Source organism: Lampris incognitus, chromosome 17 (assembly GCF_029633865.1).
Source record: "Lampris incognitus isolate fLamInc1 chromosome 17, fLamInc1.hap2, whole genome shotgun sequence".
NCBI classification, from domain to species: Eukaryota; Metazoa; Chordata; class Actinopteri; order Lampriformes; family Lampridae; genus Lampris; species Lampris incognitus.
This window is the reverse complement of record NC_079227.1, coordinates 9,581,691-9,600,462: the sequence shown is the minus strand read 5'-3', so window position 1 is coordinate 9,600,462 and position 18,772 is coordinate 9,581,691. Positions and strand designations below refer to the sequence as shown.

At 47.4% G+C, this 18,772-nt stretch overlaps 1 protein-coding gene across 1 annotated transcript in view; it reads left to right on the top strand.

Moving 5' to 3' along the window:
* The window catches only part of rab40b (RAB40B, member RAS oncogene family), a 42,165-nt gene extending 24,311 nt beyond the window's left edge, over positions 1-17,854 (top strand). The window contains exons 2-6 of the mRNA XM_056296832.1: positions 3,453-3,513; positions 7,679-7,739; positions 11,630-11,707; positions 14,731-14,953; positions 16,182-17,854. Of these exons, the coding sequence (XP_056152807.1) occupies positions 3,453-3,513; positions 7,679-7,739; positions 11,630-11,707; positions 14,731-14,953; positions 16,182-16,483 (725 nt within the window). The 3' untranslated portion in view covers positions 16,484-17,854. The remainder of the gene's footprint in view (positions 1-3,452; positions 3,514-7,678; positions 7,740-11,629; positions 11,708-14,730; positions 14,954-16,181) is intronic.
* The last annotated feature ends 918 nt before the right edge of the window (positions 17,855-18,772 follow it).

Here is an 18,772-nt window from a genome sequence, read left to right as displayed (position 1 = left end):
TCCATTCTCGAAAACCACACAATTTGGATGAGCTGGAACAATTTGCCATGGAATGAATGGGCTAAGATCCCTCAAGACACATGTGCCAACCTAGTTAGGAACTACCATAAGAGGTTGTTGTCAGTTGTGAGTCAGAAAGGTTACAATATTGACTATTAATTGTCAGAGGGCTAATAATTTTGGCCTTGTCATTTTTGCCTTTTCTTGTTTCAATTCAGCGCATCAGTAAAATATCTTAATCAAGCTTAGTGGAGATTTTGTCTTTGTTCTTTTGGAAGCAATTAAACTATAAACACTTTTGGTTATGGTCATTTCCATGGAAAAGTTAAGGGTTTTGTTTGATTTCATAAAAGGGGCTAATAATTTTGACCTTAACTGTATGTGTATATATATATATATATATATATCCCCTTTTCTCCCCAATTGTACCTAGCCAATTACCCCACCTGGCCAATCACCCCACTCTTCCGAGCTGTCCCGGTCGCTGCTCCACCCCTTCTGCCGATCCGGGGAAGGCTGCAGGCTACCACATGCCTCCTCAGATACATGTGGAGTCACTAGCTGCTTCTTTTCACCTGACACTGAGGAGTTTCGCCAGGAGGACGTAGCGCGTGGAAGGATCACGCTATTACCCCCAGTTCCCCCCCCCTGACCAGGCGCCCCTGACTGACCAGAGGGGGCTCTAGTGCAGCGACCAGGACTCGTACCCACATCCGGCCTCCCATCCGCAGACACGGCCAATTGTGTCTGTAGGGACCCCGACCAAGCCAGGTATTCGAACTGGCAATCCCTGTGTTGGTAGGCAACGGAATAGACTGCCATGCTACCCGTACGTCCCAAAAATGAATTAAGGGTGATGCTAGATCCAACGGGGTGTAGGCACGGAAGTAGACGTGATTGGTTGATGGTTAGGGTTAGGGTTTAAACTCTTTTTGAATTTCCATTGTTAGCAAGCGTTAACGTTAGCTGTCGTTACAGTACGATCTGGCAATGTTGAGGTCAGTTGTAAGCTAGCTAGCTAAATGTTTCAGTGCGCATCGTTTATTTCAAGTCCGTGTGCTTCGAGGTTCTGCGCTGTCTATTGGCCGACGCAACAGCCAATCATGGCTTCTTCCGTGCCTACACCCCGTTGGCTCTAGCATCAACCGTGAATTAATTTTCTACAAAGCAGCAAAGTTGACCCTTCACCCTTTGGTCTTTTTTTCTTTGCTATTTGCAGTCCCCAGACCACTGAAAGCTTTGAGAACAGACAGAAGCAGGTTGAGGAGCAGTCCTTATCGCATGTTACAGATAACTATCATTCTTGTAGAAAACACAGGAAGCCATATCGTAGAAGTCACATGACTTCCCGCTTTTGTGATGTAATCACTTCACGTTAGTTAACTGTCCCCCCCCCCCCCGTTGTTGCTTTGAATTCTTCTGTCACATCTCAACTGTGCCGCCCCCAAAGCCGTTGTTGGTCTGTCCGGTTCTGAGGCAAGCCTTTCTGAATAGTCGTAGGGTCTCAATTAATTAAGCTGAATTCTTTTCGTATCTCTGTGTGCCCACCAGTCCAACAACACAGGGACAACATCCCCACCCTTGTCATGATCCTTGACCTTGTCCAGTGGTGGATCTAGAGATTTTTTCCTGGGGTGGCAAAGGGGTGGCAAGACTGTGTCCCAGAGGTGGCAGCTGCCACCCCTTGCCGCCCTGTAGATCCGCGCCTGTGAGGGGGAGGGGGATTCTAAATCGGCGACTTCTGTTTGAGATGAGTTTGGTGCAGGTCTCATTGACCTTCACCATGCATGTACATAAAATATACTTTAAAAACATATTATCTGATTTATAAATGGGGTGGCAACAGGGGTGGCAAGACTGTGTCCCAGAGGTGGCAGCTGCCACCCCTTGCCACCCTGTAGATCCGCCCCTGACCTTGACATCATGCCCAGAGGTCGTGTTTCTTTTTGCAGTTCACATCCTTGTGCGTGCATGTGTGCGCATGCGTGCATGTGTGTGTTTGTCTACCCTGTTGAGCTGGATGAGTCACATGCATTTTATCATCTTTGCCATCCCCTTTGCCCTCCTGGTCTAGTTTTGAACATTACACATGAACGGATACACACACACACACACACACACACACACACACACACACACACACACACACACACACACATATACACAAAGGTCAGGTCACAGGCACTACTTCTTACATTCCTTCGGGGAGCTGTGATGGACATCTGACTCCTTTGAAACCTCCAAATTCCTACCTGCTCTACTCCCCCTTTTCCCTCTCTCTCTCTCTCTCTCTCTCTCTCTCTTGCTCTCTGTTTCACCCTGATGCATCCAAGTGTGCTAATCCCATCTTTAGAGATCACCCTGACTCTTACGTAACACCTTACGTATCAAATCACACTATGACTCAATATTACAGAGCATGCAAACACATGCTCTACATGTGCATACTCTGCATGCATGCAGTTGGTGCATGAACACAATGTCGTATGAATACGTTGCATACCCGCAGGCACACACAAATATTGTACAAGGTGGAACCGTGTAGAAATGCTAAAAAAAAAACACACACAGGCACAGAAATTCCCCTCACAGGAACAGAAGTGAGGTCAAGAATTTCTGCTTTGTCTTAGATTTGGCTGTCCTTCCTGCACTGTAAATATTATATCAATCTGTGTCGTGTATGTGTGTGTGGGCTGCAGACAACAACTTGTTGAGAATTATTTCAGCTACGTTGTTTTGTTCAATTATATTTGTTTTCTTTTACATTTTTTGGCTTTGTGTGCTGGTTTAAGAAAAGGAGAGACAGTCCTCAGGGCAAAAAAAAAAAAGAAGTCCATTAGACTCTCATTCAACTTCTCAATGTGATTTGTTTCAAGTTTCTGCAACTGCACTCCAAACAACAGCGAAATAGTTATAGAGATGCAAGCTCGTATCCCCAGAGTCTCTGGTCCAATTACTGACTGGTGAAGTCTGGACAGAGAATATGAATAAGGTTCCACTCTCCTGCTTCCTTAACAGCTACCTTCCATTTGCCCTTGAGCAAGGAACTTCAGATTGCTTGAATGAAGCCAGTCCTCAGTGGCCAATGAATGATCCTGTTTATACTGGGCAGCTCCCAGTTATGAACACATGTAAATGAATGAGAGGAAAACAAGTTATTATAATGCTGAACAATGTGGGGGGGGGGAACAGCATTTAACAGCTAGTTGCATCGGTGGAGCCATTCAGTATTCACTGGTAGAAGAAGACAGTTGCTTGCACTGGGCAGTTCCCATGTCCAGTTTGAGCAAATGAACCTTTGCAAAATAAAGGTTCCAAAGTAGAATATACAGTATATTATGTGGAATGAACAACATCTGTCAATCAGAATCAGAATACTGTATTCATTCCTGAGGGGAAATTGGGTAGGCTGACTAACGACTAAAGATGGTGTTTTGTCCAATTCTTTTCAGGAATCGACTACAAGACGACCACCATCCTCCTCGATGGAAGAAGAGTCAAACTGCAGCTCTGGTAATACACACACACACACTTGCCTTTCTATACTTGTGAGGACCCTCATCGGCTAAATTAGCCCCTAGATCCTAACCTTAGCCATCAGAACAACATGGCTAACCTCAACCTTAACCCTAACCTAGTCCTAATTCCAACCTCCTAAACATAAATTCTAACCCTAAAATAGACCCTTAAAGAAGTGAGGATTGCAGAATAACAGAGAAAGAAGGACAGATGAACCACCAAGGAATGAAGAGGATGTGGGAGTGATTACAAGGGATGGGGTGATAAAAGTGCTGCAACGAATGAAAAATGGAAAAGCAGTGGGACCGGACAATATACCAGCAGAAGTCTGGAAATACTTAGGCGATACTGGCCTAGAGTTCCTGACTAGACTCTTCAACAACATAATACAGACTGGGAAAATGCCAGATGAATGGCGAAAGAGCATATTAGTACCAATTTACAAGAAAAAAAGGTGATGCTCAAAGCTGCAACAACTACAGAGGGATAAAATTGATGGGGCATACAATCAAGTTACGGGAGAGAGTGACTGAAGTGAGACTTAGGAAGGAAGTGACTATAGGGGAAGAACAATTTGAATCCATGCCTGGAAGAAGTACCACAGATTCGATATTTGTACTCAGGACCTTAGCTGAAAAATACATTGAAGGACATAAAGAAGTACACCCCATATTTATTGATTTGGAGAAGGCATATGACAGAGCACAGAGAGAGGAGTTGTGGTATTGTCTGAGAGCGAAGGGAGTGGCAGAAAGTTACATCAGCATAATTCAGGACCTGTACAGAGACTGTAAGACCGTAGTTCAATGTGCAGTGGGAACAATAAGTGAGTTTGAAGTAAAGGTAGGACGGCATCAAGGATCGGCATTGAGCCCTTTCCTGTTTGTGATACTGACGGACAGCCTCACAGAACATCTTAAGAAAGAGCCACCATGGAGCATGATGTTTGCTGATGACATCGTGCTAGCAGACGAGGATAAGGAAAGCTTGGAGAGAGATCTTGAAGACTGGAGAGAAGCATTAGAGATCAGAGGACTAAAGATCAGCAGAACAAAGAGTACCTGTGTATAAGTAAGCAAGTAGAAAGTCCAGGATTGGCCTTAGGAGGAGACGATGTCGCAGAAGTTAATGAATTCAAGTATTTAGGATCGACAATACAAACAGAAGGCGGTGGTGAGAAGGAAGTCAAGGAAAGGACACGATCTGGGTGGAATTCATGGAGAAAGGTAGCTGGAATACTTTGTGACAAAAGCATGCCGTTGAAAGGTAAAGGGCAAGGTATACAAATCAATGGTCAGGCCTGCCATGCTGTATGGTATGGAAGCAGTGACAACAACAGAGAGGCTAGAATCTACATTACAGGTAGGAGAGATGAACATGCTGCGTTGGTCCTTGGAAGTGACTCAAAAAGACAGGAAGAGAAATGAAGAAGTGAGAGCTATGTTCAAGATCAGAGGAATGGATGAGAAGTTGAGAGAGACAAGACTGAGATGGTTTGGACATGTACAGAGAGGAGACATAGACTACATAGGAAAGAAGGTATTGGACCTGGAAGTACCTGGGGAAAGAGAAAGAGGGAGACCAAGGACAAGATGGAGAGACCAGATAGGGGAGGACATGAGGAAGGTTGGACTGCGGCGGAGGGACGTGTCAAGACAGAAAGCTATGGAGGGCAGAAATCCGCTGTGGTGACCCCCGAGAAACAGGGAACAAGCCGAAAGAAGAAGAAGAATTAAGAAGTGAGGATTGGCCAGAATTTCCTCACATACCAGTTGACCCCTAATACACACACACACACACACACAAACACACAAAACCAGGCAATCATATGAAGCAATAACAAAGTTAGTCCTCCTCATTAGATAGCTATGCAAACATTCGTATCCACATTCCGACTCATAAGCTCATAAGGCGAGTGTATTCACCTTTGATTAACACCGAGCGGCCTCCTTTCTCCTTTTCCTTCATCACCATCAATCCAGAATGTGTCGCGATGATGCGATTAGGGGGCGGGTTGGCGAGTTGCGCCGCAGAACAAGGTCAGGGATGGACCAAGCGTTTGGAGACATTACATTATGGGAGAGGGCTCCACACACGGAGACTAAACGGGAAGCGCGTGAGGCCAGTTTGGCTCCTCTCTTGGATTTGTTGCCAGACGGCTTTGCCCAAGCAGCAGAGACGAGCGGGGCGTGTGGCCACACGCGTATGTGGCGCCCGTTCGGCGCCCACTATAGCATTCGTTGCACCTACATCCACTATATATATATATATATATGTGTGTGTGTGTGTGTGTGTGTGTGTGTATGTATATATATATATGTGTGTGTGTATGTGTGTGTGTGTGTATATGCATATATATATGTGTATGTATATGTATATATGTGTATGTATATGTATGTATGTATATATATATATATGTGTGTGTGTGTGTGTATATATATGTGTGTGTGTGTATGTATGTGTATATATGTATGTGTGTGTGTGTGTGTGTGTGTGTGTATATATATATATATATATATGCATGGGCACACACTCGCACAAAGTAAGTGCAAAAACGACTGTTGTGGAAAGAGATTTTGCGCTCGTAACGAGCCGCTCTCATGTACAGTACCCCAGCTCCCCTCCCCTCCCCCCCCCACCTCCACCCCGCTAACCCTCTCTCTCTCATCCTCGCCTCTAAGCTTCAAGGCCCTGCCTGAGAGCGTATTTTTAGAGCTGTTAGCCAAGTCAATATTAAATTATTAATCTGAAACTTTGTTTGATGTCTAAGCGGATGAGACGCTTTAGCTCTTTAACGGGGTGTGTGTGTGCGTGTGTGTGTGCGCGCGCGCGCGCGTTCGTTAATAACATCCTTTCTACTTTCTGCGGCTCTGAACGCTTTGAGCAGATCACAGTGAGCCGCCGTGAGACGGCGGTATTTATACGAGGGCGACGCCGTCCTCGTCTCGGGAAAGAAAAGACAAAAAAAAAAAAAGAAGAAGAAGAAGCGTAAATGTCCGAAAACCGCCGAGAACGTTAACCGTGACAGACGGGCCCTTCTCGGAGAGGGTAAACGTGGGCGCCCAATCAGGTGAACGCAAGCTGACTCTCCACCCGGGTCAGTGGTCCCTCTCGCTTCCCCGGTTACTGTTCGTGTCAAATGGTGCGGCTCTAATGTCCGGCGGTGCGCTGCGCACAACAATGTGCTGTTTCTCAATATCAGTTCATGTCAGGTTTATCTACCCTCTCTTTTTGTTTTGTTTTTTGTGTTTTTTTGTGTTTTAATTCTCTTGGAGCACGATTAAGTCCGAATTACAAGCATGCAGCTGTTTTCAGTCTGGGCTTGTTAGACGCGTCGGGCCAGAGGCCAGCGCGCATCTCAGCGTGCCAAACCAAACACTGCTCTGGTATTCGGCCCTGGAGACTGTTGTTTGGAAATATACTATTGTTTTTCACGCCGGCCCCCCTCGCAAAAGCGGGTCCCAGCACACCGCCGGGCCTTTTCTAGTGGTAACCACGAAGATTTTGACACGAGGGGGGTGAAAAACAAAACCGCTTTGTACTCATCGACGGGCAGAGGAACGTGTGACCGCGGCACGTTTATGGCCCGGCGGACCCACGTGGCCTGGTAGAGCTGGCCTTTACGATCCCGATGGACTTTAATTAGAAGGACCCCTTTCCTAAGATGAGATATCAACAGTTTTCAAAACCTCGCACCTCCCCTGACAAAATGGCTGCTCGGGGGGGGGGGGGAAGCGTATCCCATTATTATTAAGCCGTGAGTCATGTCGAACACGTGACCTCACGAAGCAGTCACATTTCGTGGAGAACATCTGCGTCTTTTGCAATACCGCCTCTGCAAAAATGTACACGGAGTAAGGTATGTTTCATCAATCTCTTGCGTACTCTAAATAAATACGTTGGCTTTAAGACCCGGATGAGTGCGGCGCGGTTGTAAGGCGGATAACCCTCGTAATTTTGTGGCTAAAAGTGCACACAGGGGGGGGGGTTGCCTTAAAAGGTAAAGCAGAGGGAAATGTGTAGCAGGACTAATGGGGCTGTGAGCAGGTGCTTGTCCGCATAGCCGGCAGCTGCTGTTTGAAATAACTTGACCTTTCACACATGACCCTTGACACCTAACGGTATCTTGTTATTTTGTTGTTGCTGTTTTTTTGTACAGGGACACATCGGGCCAGGGGCGGTTCTGCACCATATTCAGATCCTACTCCAGAGGAGCCCAGGTAAACATGGCGTGCATTTTTGGATGCGAAATCCCTTTTTCCCACCACCCGCGCCCCGTTTCTCGTCCACTTTTGTAGCACGTAGAAATGTGAGAATATCACTGTTGTGTTGGTAAAAATACATTTTGGGGGGCGTCCGGGTAGCGTAGCGGTCTGTTCCGTTGCATTTTAGCTATGCTGTCAAGCCTCATGAGTGATTACTGAAATTACGGGAATCAGTCTCCTCAAATTATCCACTTTGTAAAACAAAGCATACGCTGTATTGGTTTAAAGTTCCAACGATGAATCTTCACAACCCGAGTTGTGAATTTTCACAGGGCACCCCCAAAATAATTTGTATTTTGTCCAGATAGTGCTGCACTTTATCACCACAGTGTTTAATGGTGAAATGTGGCTGAGTAGGCAACCATTTAAATCTTTCAGATTTATCTTCATGTGAATATGGGCTAAATGGACACTGATGACCTTGCTGTTGACTTTTTCCAGTGGAAAAATTGGAAGGGTGTTGGGTGTTGGCTGGTGGTGATTTGTGTGTGTGTGTTGGGGCGGGGGGGGGGGTGATGATCCAAAACAGGATATGAGAGTTTTAGGAACCAAAAAAGGAAAACAGGAGAGATATGCAGACACCTATTTTTCCACACACACACACACACACAGTCACACACACACACACACACACACACACACACACACACACACACACACAGTACCCTGGGCAGCACGGTGGCCCAGCGGATAGCACTGTTGCCTCACAGCAAGAAGTGTCCTGGGTTTGAACCCCAGGCCATCCCAGGTCCTTTCTGAGTGGAGTCTGCATGTTCTCCCCGTGTTTGCGTGGGTTTCCTCCCACCATCAAAAAGACATGTATGTTAGGGTTGATACTTCTGCCTGCGCCCCTGAGCAAGGCAATGGAAAGCAGAACTGGAGTTGGTCCCTGGGTGCTGCAGCTGCCCACTGCTCCTAGCTACGGTGTGTTAAATGCAGAGGATGAATTTCCCCATGGGGAGTAATAAAGTACATCTTGTCAACTGCATTGCAATTTCACCCATCAAATAAAATCTATTCTATAATAACGATAAGACATTTGCACAAACATTTGCATATTAGATGTTACAAGAGACGTTACATTTGCTCAGAATTGCGTCTCTGCTCTTCGCAGATGATGTGGCTTTGTTTGCTTCATCAGAATGTGACCTCCAGCGCGCACTGGGGCGGTTTGCAGCTGAGTGTGAAGTGGCCGGGATGAGAGTCAGCACCTCCAAGCCCGAGGCCATGGTTCTCTACCAGAAAATGGTGGATTGCTCCGTCCGGGTTGGGGATGAGTTGTTGCCTCAAGTGAAGGAGTTCAAGTATCTCGGGGTCTTGTTCACGAGTGAGGGTAGGATGGAGCGGGAGATTGACAGGCGGATTGGTGCAGCATCAGCAGTAATGCGGACGCTGTACCAGACCGTTGTGGTGAAGAGGGAGCTGAGCCGGAAGGCAAAGCTCTCAATTTACCAGTCAGTCTTCGTTCCAACCCTCACCTATGGTCATGAGCTTTGGGTAGTGACCGAAAGGGTGAGATCGCGGATCCAAGTGGCTGAAATGAGTTTCCTCCGTAGGGTGTCTGGGCTCAGCCTTAGAGACAGGGTGAGGAGCTCGGACACCTGGAGGGAGCTCGAAGTAGAGCCGCTGCTCCTTCGCATCGAAAGGAGCCGGCTGAGGTGGCTCAGGCATCTAATTAGGATGCCTCCTAGGCGCCTTCCTTTGGAGGTTTACCGGGCACGGCCAACTGGGAGGAGACCCAGAACTCACTGGAGGGGACTACATGTCCAATCTGAACTAGGAACCCCTTGGGATCCCCCAGGAGGAGCTGGAGGGTGTTGCTGGGGAGAGGGACGTCTGGAGTGCCCTACTTAGCTTGCTGCCAGTGCGACCCGACCCCGGAGAAGCGGCTGAAGATGAGATGAATGAATGAATGTTACAAGAGTGAGACTTATTTGATACATTTTTTATCTGAATATCCTTCCTATCAACAGATTCAGAGTCATCAAAGGATTGGTCCATCCTTTTCATACTGGCAGATTCTCATTCAGAGTGTGTCAGTCTCTTCCGTCTGTGTTGGCTACTCGAGGCGGCCACCGCGATGTAGTATGAAAAAACAACAACAACAACACAAATCAACACAAACTGCTTTGTTATCGTCTCAGCAGAGTTAGGACAGAAAAAAAACCCTTTTTTGTTAATAAAGTTATGTTGTATTTCATTACTCGTGGGGTCCGGTGCTGGGCAGGGAATAGGTGTTGCCATGGCAACATAACATCCTCATCAGTGCAAGAGAGGGCTTTTCTGGAGTACATCCAAGGGCACCAAGATCATTAGATGTGGAGTGTGTGTGTTTGTGTGTGTGTGTGTGTGAAGCTCAGATGAAGCTATTTTTCTTTCTGTTGCAGTTTTACGTAAAGAATAATGATCTCAAAATGAGATGTTTGACACAAAATTGCGGCCAAGAGCATATCCAAACCTAAAGTAGGACAAGCGCTTCATAAACGAAAGTATAAAAGGTGAGAAAGTTACCGGCACACCGGAAAAAAAGGACGCCCTCATTTAATTCGGCAACCTTTCGACCGTACTCGTCTTTGCTCCGAATGGGGCTGAGTTAAACGAAGGACTTCTTGTTCTGGTACACAGATAACGTACTCAGCTCCAAATGAATCACCCACCACCGGAAAATAATAACACCTTTGCTTAATAAAAACAACCGTTTTGGACGTCTGGGTGGTGTAGCGGTCTATTCCGTTGCCTACCCACACGGGGATCGCCGGTTCGAATCCCCGTGTTACCTCCGGCTTGGTCGGGCATCCCTACAGACACAATTGGTCGTGTCTACGGGCGGGAAGCCGGATGTGGTTATGTGTCCTGGTGGCTGCACTAGCACCTCCTCTGGTCAGTCAGGGCGCCTGTTCGGGGGGGGGGGACTGGGGGGAATAGCGTGATCCTCCCATGCGTTGTGTCCCCCTGGCGAAACTCCTCACTGTCAGGTGAAAAGAAGCGGCTGGCGACTCCACATGCATGGGAGGAGGCATGTGGTAGTCTGCAGCCCTCCCCGGATCGGCAGAAGGGGTGGAGCAGAGACCGGGACGGCTCGGCAGAGTGGGGTAATTGACCAAGTAAAGTACAATTGAGGAGAAAAAGGGGGGAAAATCCAAAAAGAAAGAAATCTGTTTTTAACTCTATCACCACGCACCCGCAAACACACACACACACGTGCACACGTACACAAACTACACACCACAGTTCCACACACCATCTAAGCCAGTGACTCACCACTGACCTTAACTACATTTACAGAGACATGTGTCGTCCTCAGTTGAGGTCAATGGGGTGGACTCACGTCCCCAATTCAGCAGAAGAGGTTTTAACGATGACTTCAATCTGAGAACACAATTACACAGCAAAAAACAAACAAGTATTTGCAGAGTGAAGTGACTGATTGATTGATTGGTTGGTTGGTTGGTTGGTTGGTTGAGGATTTGAAGACTAAATCCAAGCTAAGAGCTTCTTTGATGGAGGACTATAATGTGGACTGTGTGTCCTTTGTGTATGTTTGGTTGAGTGTTTGTCTGTGTATACGTGTGTTTTATTGTGTATATTTTCTTTTTGCTTTTACTATAGTCTTTTATCTGTGAAGCGCTTCCAGATCTGTCTCTGCAGATGAGAAGTGCTATACAAACTCAATTTATCATTATTATTATTTGTGAAGCTATGTGTTTGTGTGTGTGTGTGTGTGTGTGTATTCACTAACAACAAACTGAATCATCCTCACTCCTCCAGATGAAAAAAAAAAAATCTAATATTGCTGCTCTCTCTTTCTCCTTTGTGTCCCTCTTGGTTTTGTCTCTCCATCTCAGGGAGTTATTCTAGTCTATGACATCACCAACCGCTGGTCCTTCGACGGTATTGACAGATGGATTAAGGAGATAGATGAGGTAAGCAAGGAACTACACTCAAACACCGCATACCTCCACCCCGCCATCCCTCTTTCTGTGCCTGCCTGTCTGCCTGACACCGGCATTTTAGCCGTTCGAGCTGAAGTGTGTGTGTGTGTGTTTGCGTGTTGGATGTGTGCTTGTACATATTTATGTGTTTGTGCCTCAAAGGCTATTGTTCCTTTACAGTCCTGTTGCTGTGTACAGTGTGTATCTATATTGGCGTTTCGCTGCTTCGACCTGGACCATCACACAATGATGTAAGACCTGCGGGGTTGCTGTCGGCTCGGCGGATGAGTAAACCACATTCATAATGGCCGACCCACACACTGGTTCTCAGTACTCCCACTCTGAAGAAGGGCTGGGTGTCGAGATTGTATCAGCGCTGCGCCGATTCTTGTGTCGGCATTGAAAGTTTCATTGCACGGAACAACTCAGGCTTGTACACCACCATAAAGACACGCTAAGAAAGGTGTCGGGGACCTTGCAAGGGCCCTTTGAAAAGTGGTCGCCAGTATGAGCCCGATGCCACCATGTTTATGGAATGACTAGTATGAGGGGGTAATGCTATACTATGGCCAGTCCTCTGTGTGTCTCTGAAACGCCTCCGAAATTGTGCGGGAAACTGTCAGTGACATCACTGATGGACCGTATGTGAATGTGAAAACTGCAACCCTTACTTCCTGGTTTGAGTGGGCTCCATTGAAATAGGCTACACTTTATAAGAAAATGTGAGTAGCAATGCTACATACAAGCGTTGCAGCAAACGCCACCTAGTGCGATTCTCTGATAGTCTGCCAGTGATGTCACTGATGGACCCTTTTCCACACAATTTCAGTGACGTTTCAAGTACACGCAGTAGACTGCCCAGTATTACAGCTGCTATTGTAGTTGTCCCTGCAGCGGATCCACTGTTGAGCCAAAACATTATGACCACCTGCCTAATGTGCTGTTGGTCCTCCGCGTGCCTCCAAAACAGCCCCGGCCCGCTGAGGCGTGGACTCTACAAGACCGCTGAAGGTGTCCTGTGGTATCTGGCACCAAAATATTAGCAGCAGATCCTTCGAGTCCTATAAGTTGCGAGGTGGAGCTGTTATGGATCGGACTTGTCGGTCCAGCACATCCCACAGATGCTCAGTCGGATTGAGATGTGGAGAATGTGGTGGCCAGGGCAACACCTTGAACATTTCATCGTGTTCCTCAAACCATTCCCGAAAACAATGTGTGCAGTGTGGCAGGGTGCATTATCCTGCTGGAAGAGACCACTGCCGTCAGGGAACACCATTGCCATGGAGGGGTGTACCTGGTCTGCAATGGTGTTTAGGTAGGTGGCACGTGTCAGATTGACATCACTGCTGGGAAACCCTGGGTGGGTCCCAGCAGAACATTGCTCAGAGCATCACACTCCCTCCACCGGCTTGTTGTTGCCCCACAGCGCATCCTGGTGCCATCACTTCCCCAGGTAAACGGTGCACACATACACAGGCCATCCACTTGATCTAAAAAACAAAACAAAAACGGGACTCATTGAACCAGGTGACCTCCTTCCACTGCTCCAAAGTCCAGTTCTGTCACTCAAGTGCCCATTGTAGGTACTTTCGACAGTGGACAGGGGTCATGGGCACTCTGATGATCGGTCTGCGGCTCTGCAGCCCCATACGCAGCAGGGTGCAATGCACTGTGTGTTGTGACACATTCCTCCTGTAACCATCATTAAAATGTTCTGTGACTTGTGCCACAGTAGCCCTTCTGTCGGTTCAGACCAGATGGGATAGCCTTCATTGCCCCGGCACATCGATGAGCCTTGGGCGCCCGACATGCTGTCGCCAGTTTGTGGTTTGTCCCTCCTCAGACCACTGTCAGTAGGAACTTACCACTGCTGACCGGGACCATCCCACGAGCCTTGCTGTTTCAGAGATGCTCTGAGCCAGTCGTCTGGCCATAGCAGTTTGGCCCTTGTCAAAGTCGCTCAGGTCCTGTCCATTTCTCCTGCGTCCAGCACGTTGACTTCAAGAGCTGACTGTTCGCTTCCCATCTAATCTACCCAGACCTTGACGTGTGCCCTTGTTTGCAGATGATCAACGTTATTCGGTTCACCTCTGACTGGTCATAATGTTTTGGCTCATCGGTGTATGGAGAGATAATGGTGTAAAGTGTGATTGTTTCCCCGAAAATTGGTATTGTTGTTACGTAAAATACAAGGTAATGTTTCCAATGAGGCGTTGGTGTTTGTTTTGTTGTTTGCAAAAAGAAAAACACCACCACAGATTTCACATAATTTCCACTGGGTAACAGTCATAATAATAGGAGTGTGTGTAGGCGTCCGGGTGGCGTGGCGGTCTATTCCGTTGCCTACCAACACGGGGATCGCCGGTTTGAATCCGTATTGCCTCCGGCTTGGTCAGGCGTCCCTACAGACATGATTGGCCATGTCTGCGGGTGGGAAGGCGGATGTGGGTATGTGTCCCAGTCGCTGCACTAACGCCTGGTCGGTCGGGGTGCCTGTTCGAGGGAGGGGAGGGGCAACTGGGGGGAATAGCGTGATCCTCCCACGTGCTACGTCCCCCTGGCGAAACTCCTCACTGTCAGGTGAAAAGAAGCGGCTGGCGACCCCACATGTATGGGGGTAGGCATGTGGTAGTCTGCAACCCTCCCCGGATCGGCAGAGGGGGTGGAGCAGCGACTGGGACAGCTCGGAAGAGTGGGGTAATTGGCCAAGTACAATCGGGGAGAAAAAAAAGGGGGGGAAATCCACAAAAAAGGAGTGTGTCTGTGTGTGTGTGTGTTTTTGTGTGTGTTCGTGTATCCATGGTGCGAAGGCCGGTGATGAGAAAAACTATGACCAGCTTTGGCCTCATCTGTGGTCTTGTGCAGCCGTAAACGGTTGAACATGACATAAACATTTCCAGGGTTAGGAGCTCATTCTGTTGGGTTCTCTTTCCACACAGTACTCTAAGATGCTCTGGCCGAAACCATCTGCTAAACGGTATATTTTCCTCTTTCTCTTGTTATTGTTTACCCAGCATGCCCCAGGTGTGCCTAAGATTCTGGTGGGGAACCGACTGCACCTGGCTTACAAGCGGCAGGTGACCACTGAGCAGGCCCAAGTGTATGCCGAGAGGCTGGGAGTCACCTTCTTCGAGGTCAGCCCGCTGTGCAACTTCAACATTACAGAGTCCTTCACCGAGCTGGCCAGGATTGTCCTCATGAGACACGGCATGGAGCGGCTCTGGAGGCCTAACAAAGGTGTGTGTGTGTGTGTGTCTGTGTCTGTGTGTGTGTGTGTCTGTGTGTGTTATGTACAGGGGATAAAGGTTGAATAAGTAGGTGATGGATAGCGTGGGTTTGGTGCATGTTCAGTTTCTTTACCTCACAAACTAAACAAAGCACCATACAACATCTTCTATGTTAGGTCGCCCCCTTGTGGTCTCAAAGTATGCCTCTCCAAAAGGCCATGTTCAACACCAAAATTCATTCAATCTACTACTACTACTTTTGGGTGTTCCCGTTAGCAGTCGCCACAGCGGATCATCCGTCTCCATGACTTCCTGTCCTCTGCATCTTCCTCTGTCACACCAGCTACCTGCATGTCCTCCCTCCCCACATCCATAAACCACCTCTCTGGCCTTCCTCTTTTCCTCTTGCCTGGCAGCTCCATATTCAGCATCCTTCTCCCAGTATACCCAGCATCTCTCCTCCACACATGTCCAAACCATCTCAATCTTGCCTCTCTTGCTTTGTCTCCAAACCGTCCAACTTGAGCGGTCCCTCTAATATACTCGTTCCTAATCCTGTCCTTCTTCGTTACTCCCAATGAAAATCTTAGCATCTTCAACTCTGCCACCTCCAGCTCCACCTCCCGTCTTTTCATCAGTGCCACTGTCTCCAAACCATACAACATAGCTGGTCTCACAACCATCTTGTAAACCTTCCCTTTAACTCTTGCTGGTACCCTTCTGTCGGAAATCACTCCTGACACTCTTCTCCACCCACTCCACCCTGCCTGCACTCTCTTCTGCGCTCCCCATTTCTTTGAACAGTTGACCCCAAGTATTTAAACTCATCCACCTTTATCATCTCTACCCCTTGCATCCTCACCGTTCCACTGTCCTTCCTCTTGTTCACGCATATGTATTCCATCTTGCTCCTACTGACTTTCATTCCTCTTCTCTCCAGTTCATTCAGTATTCCTTATATTTAGAGAGTCTTGTCTGTAAGGGTTATATCACATTCTCAGTCAAGGACTTAAGCTACCTACTTTCCTTTTTTTTAAAGTGTTTTTTTTCTTCTAACATTCTGTTCTCAATCACTTTGTAGACAAAGTCAAATTTTTAATGCTGGGAGGTACACTGTGTCTCAGTTTGAAACAAATTTATTTTTGCAGTTGTCACCCTTATCAATAAACTTTGTGCTTATTGATATATATTCTGTCTCATCCACACATTTTCTCTCCCTCCGTCCACCCCTACCTCAGTTCTGAGCCTCCAGGACCTGTGCTGTCGATCCATCGTGTCCTGCACCCCCGTCCACCTGGTCGACAAACTGCCTCTCCCCCTGGCCCTCAAGTCCCACCTCAAGTCCTTCTCCATGGCCAATGGCCTCAATGCCAGAATGATGCACGGACGCTCCTACTCGGTCACCGCCAATGCCAACACAACCCACAGTGCCACCAAGAGGACTGGAGGAGCCCTGCTGAAAAAGCCCAAACTCATCCGGCCCCCGCCCCTCAGTCCGTCTGCCCAGAGCTGTGCACGAAACAGTTGCAAAATATCTTAACTGTGTTCGGTGCCGTGCGTATGTGTTTGGGCAGGAGAGGAAGTAGTCATGGCAAAACGAGGAAGCCCTTGATGCGGTGATGTACAGTGCACGTTGTAACTGCAGCTAATTGGGGTCTGTTGTTAGGATGTCAGACAAGTACCCCCTGCTGACACCGATATCATCACTGGTACCGTCCACCGCTCCCAGGATGCTGATCCCAACATGTCAATGTGTAGTTTTAAAAAAGTCAGCAAATTTGATGGTGGATAGGCTAGCTAGATTTGAGACAAGACCCGAAATGAGCAGCTTGACCAAAATGAGAGTTTTGAGACGCACGTCTTTGACACTTTGACGACAGGGCATCACAAAGAAGGACACAGTGCATTGCATGACTACAAATGGCCTCAATGCATTCATCACGTGGTGGATAGCATGAATCATACCCGACAAGCACCAAACCCCTCAGTCTCTAATGGGCTATTACATGGGAAAGAGGTGAGTTTGGGGTAATACAGGTTGGAAATCATGGGATTTTCCATCTTTAAGGATGATTTATTATTGTCTACCACAGATGTGCAACCTCTGTCTCAGGATGATTTGTATAAAAGTATATATTCGTTTGTGTGCGTAGACAGGATACACACAGGATGCAAATTATGGGGGTTGGATGGGGGGGGCTAAGCACCCTGAATGACCTTTGAGCCCCTCTAAAGAAGCAAAGATTTATCATGAGGGGCGGCAAAAATTGAAGCATAAATCAGTGTTGGAGTTTATGATCGTTGTGTTAGAGACGATTTTTCTTTTTGTCGTGGCAAAAAGGGACCCCCAACCCTGCCGAATGACTTGGTGTAATTCGCGCACTGGTTATACACATGCATTTTAATGCAGACAGACACAAAACAAACACACACACGAAGACACTGGCAGACACTTTTAAAACCCCGATTTTCCGCATTTTACCCGTATGCATGGACACACATTTGAATTCGTATCTGTCATTTTAAATAAAATACTGTACTGTGGGGCGGTGCTATCGTCACAAACTGCTTTTAAAAAGTCCCATCCCAAAAACATAACCCTGCTTTATGGTGCGCCCCCCCCCCATCTAACGAAATCTGGATTTTCAGATACACTAACAACGGCAATTTGTGTATGATATTTGTATGATATGTATTGTAAATATTGTTGTTTGAAACGATATTGTAGTCATTCAGTCGGGTTTGTATCCGTTTTTCAATGTACAGTGATGTTATTTTTTCCCTCTAATGTATGAATGACATGGCCACCCCAAAGGCATACCTGATGTTGAGGATGTCACCTAACAGAACCGCCTGTTTTGCACAGTTTATCAATGTTTAATAAGGCACACATTTCCAATAAATTTTATCAACAGGATGTTTCAGGTGGGTTTTTCTCTCTGGGAACGGTGGTAAACGAAAGGCAAGAGCGGAGGACTTAGAGACGGAGGGCTGATGCTTGAGCATCAGCAGTATAGTGGAAAATATATTTATGGATGGTTTGTAAGAGGAAGAGGACACGTTTGCTGAGCAGTGGGAGGAAACAGCTGTAAACTAATAGGAATAGATGACCGGCAAATATATTATGCCAAGAGTTCAGTCACCACGGGGGCGTCCGGGTGGCGTGGCAGTCTATTCCGTTGCCTACCAACATGGGGATCACTGGTTCGAATCCCTGTGTTACCTCTGGCTTGGTTGGGCATCCCTACAGACAAAATTGGCCGTGTCTGCGAGAGGGAAGCTGGATGTGGGTATGTGTCCTGGTCGCTGCACTGGCGCCCCTCTGGTTGGTCGAGGCGCCTGTTCTGGGGGGGGATAGCGTGATCCTCCCACATGCTACGTCCCCCTGGTGAAACTCCTCACTGTCAGGTGAAAAGAAGCGGCTGGCGACTCCACACGTATCGGAGGAGGCATGTGGTAGTCTGCAGCCCTCCCCGGATCGGCAATGGGGGTGGAGCAGCGACTGGGACGGCTCGGAATAGTGGAGTAATTGGATGGATGCAATTGGGGAGAAAAGGGGGGGGGTTCAGTTACCACAATGTCAAATGTTTCCAGTTGGATTTTGAAGAATGTTTTGATCCCAGGTCATTTGTTTCAAATTGATCTTTGCCATTGCCCTTTTTCATCCTTGGTGGAAGGAAACACACCCCCGAATTCAACGATCCAGGTGAACATGCATCATCATCATCAGGTCATCATCATTATCATCCAGGTGAACATCCAGAACATGCTTTATTTTGCCCAATTAAGAAAAGACAGTTTTGGATAGATTTTACCGAGGACGTGATGC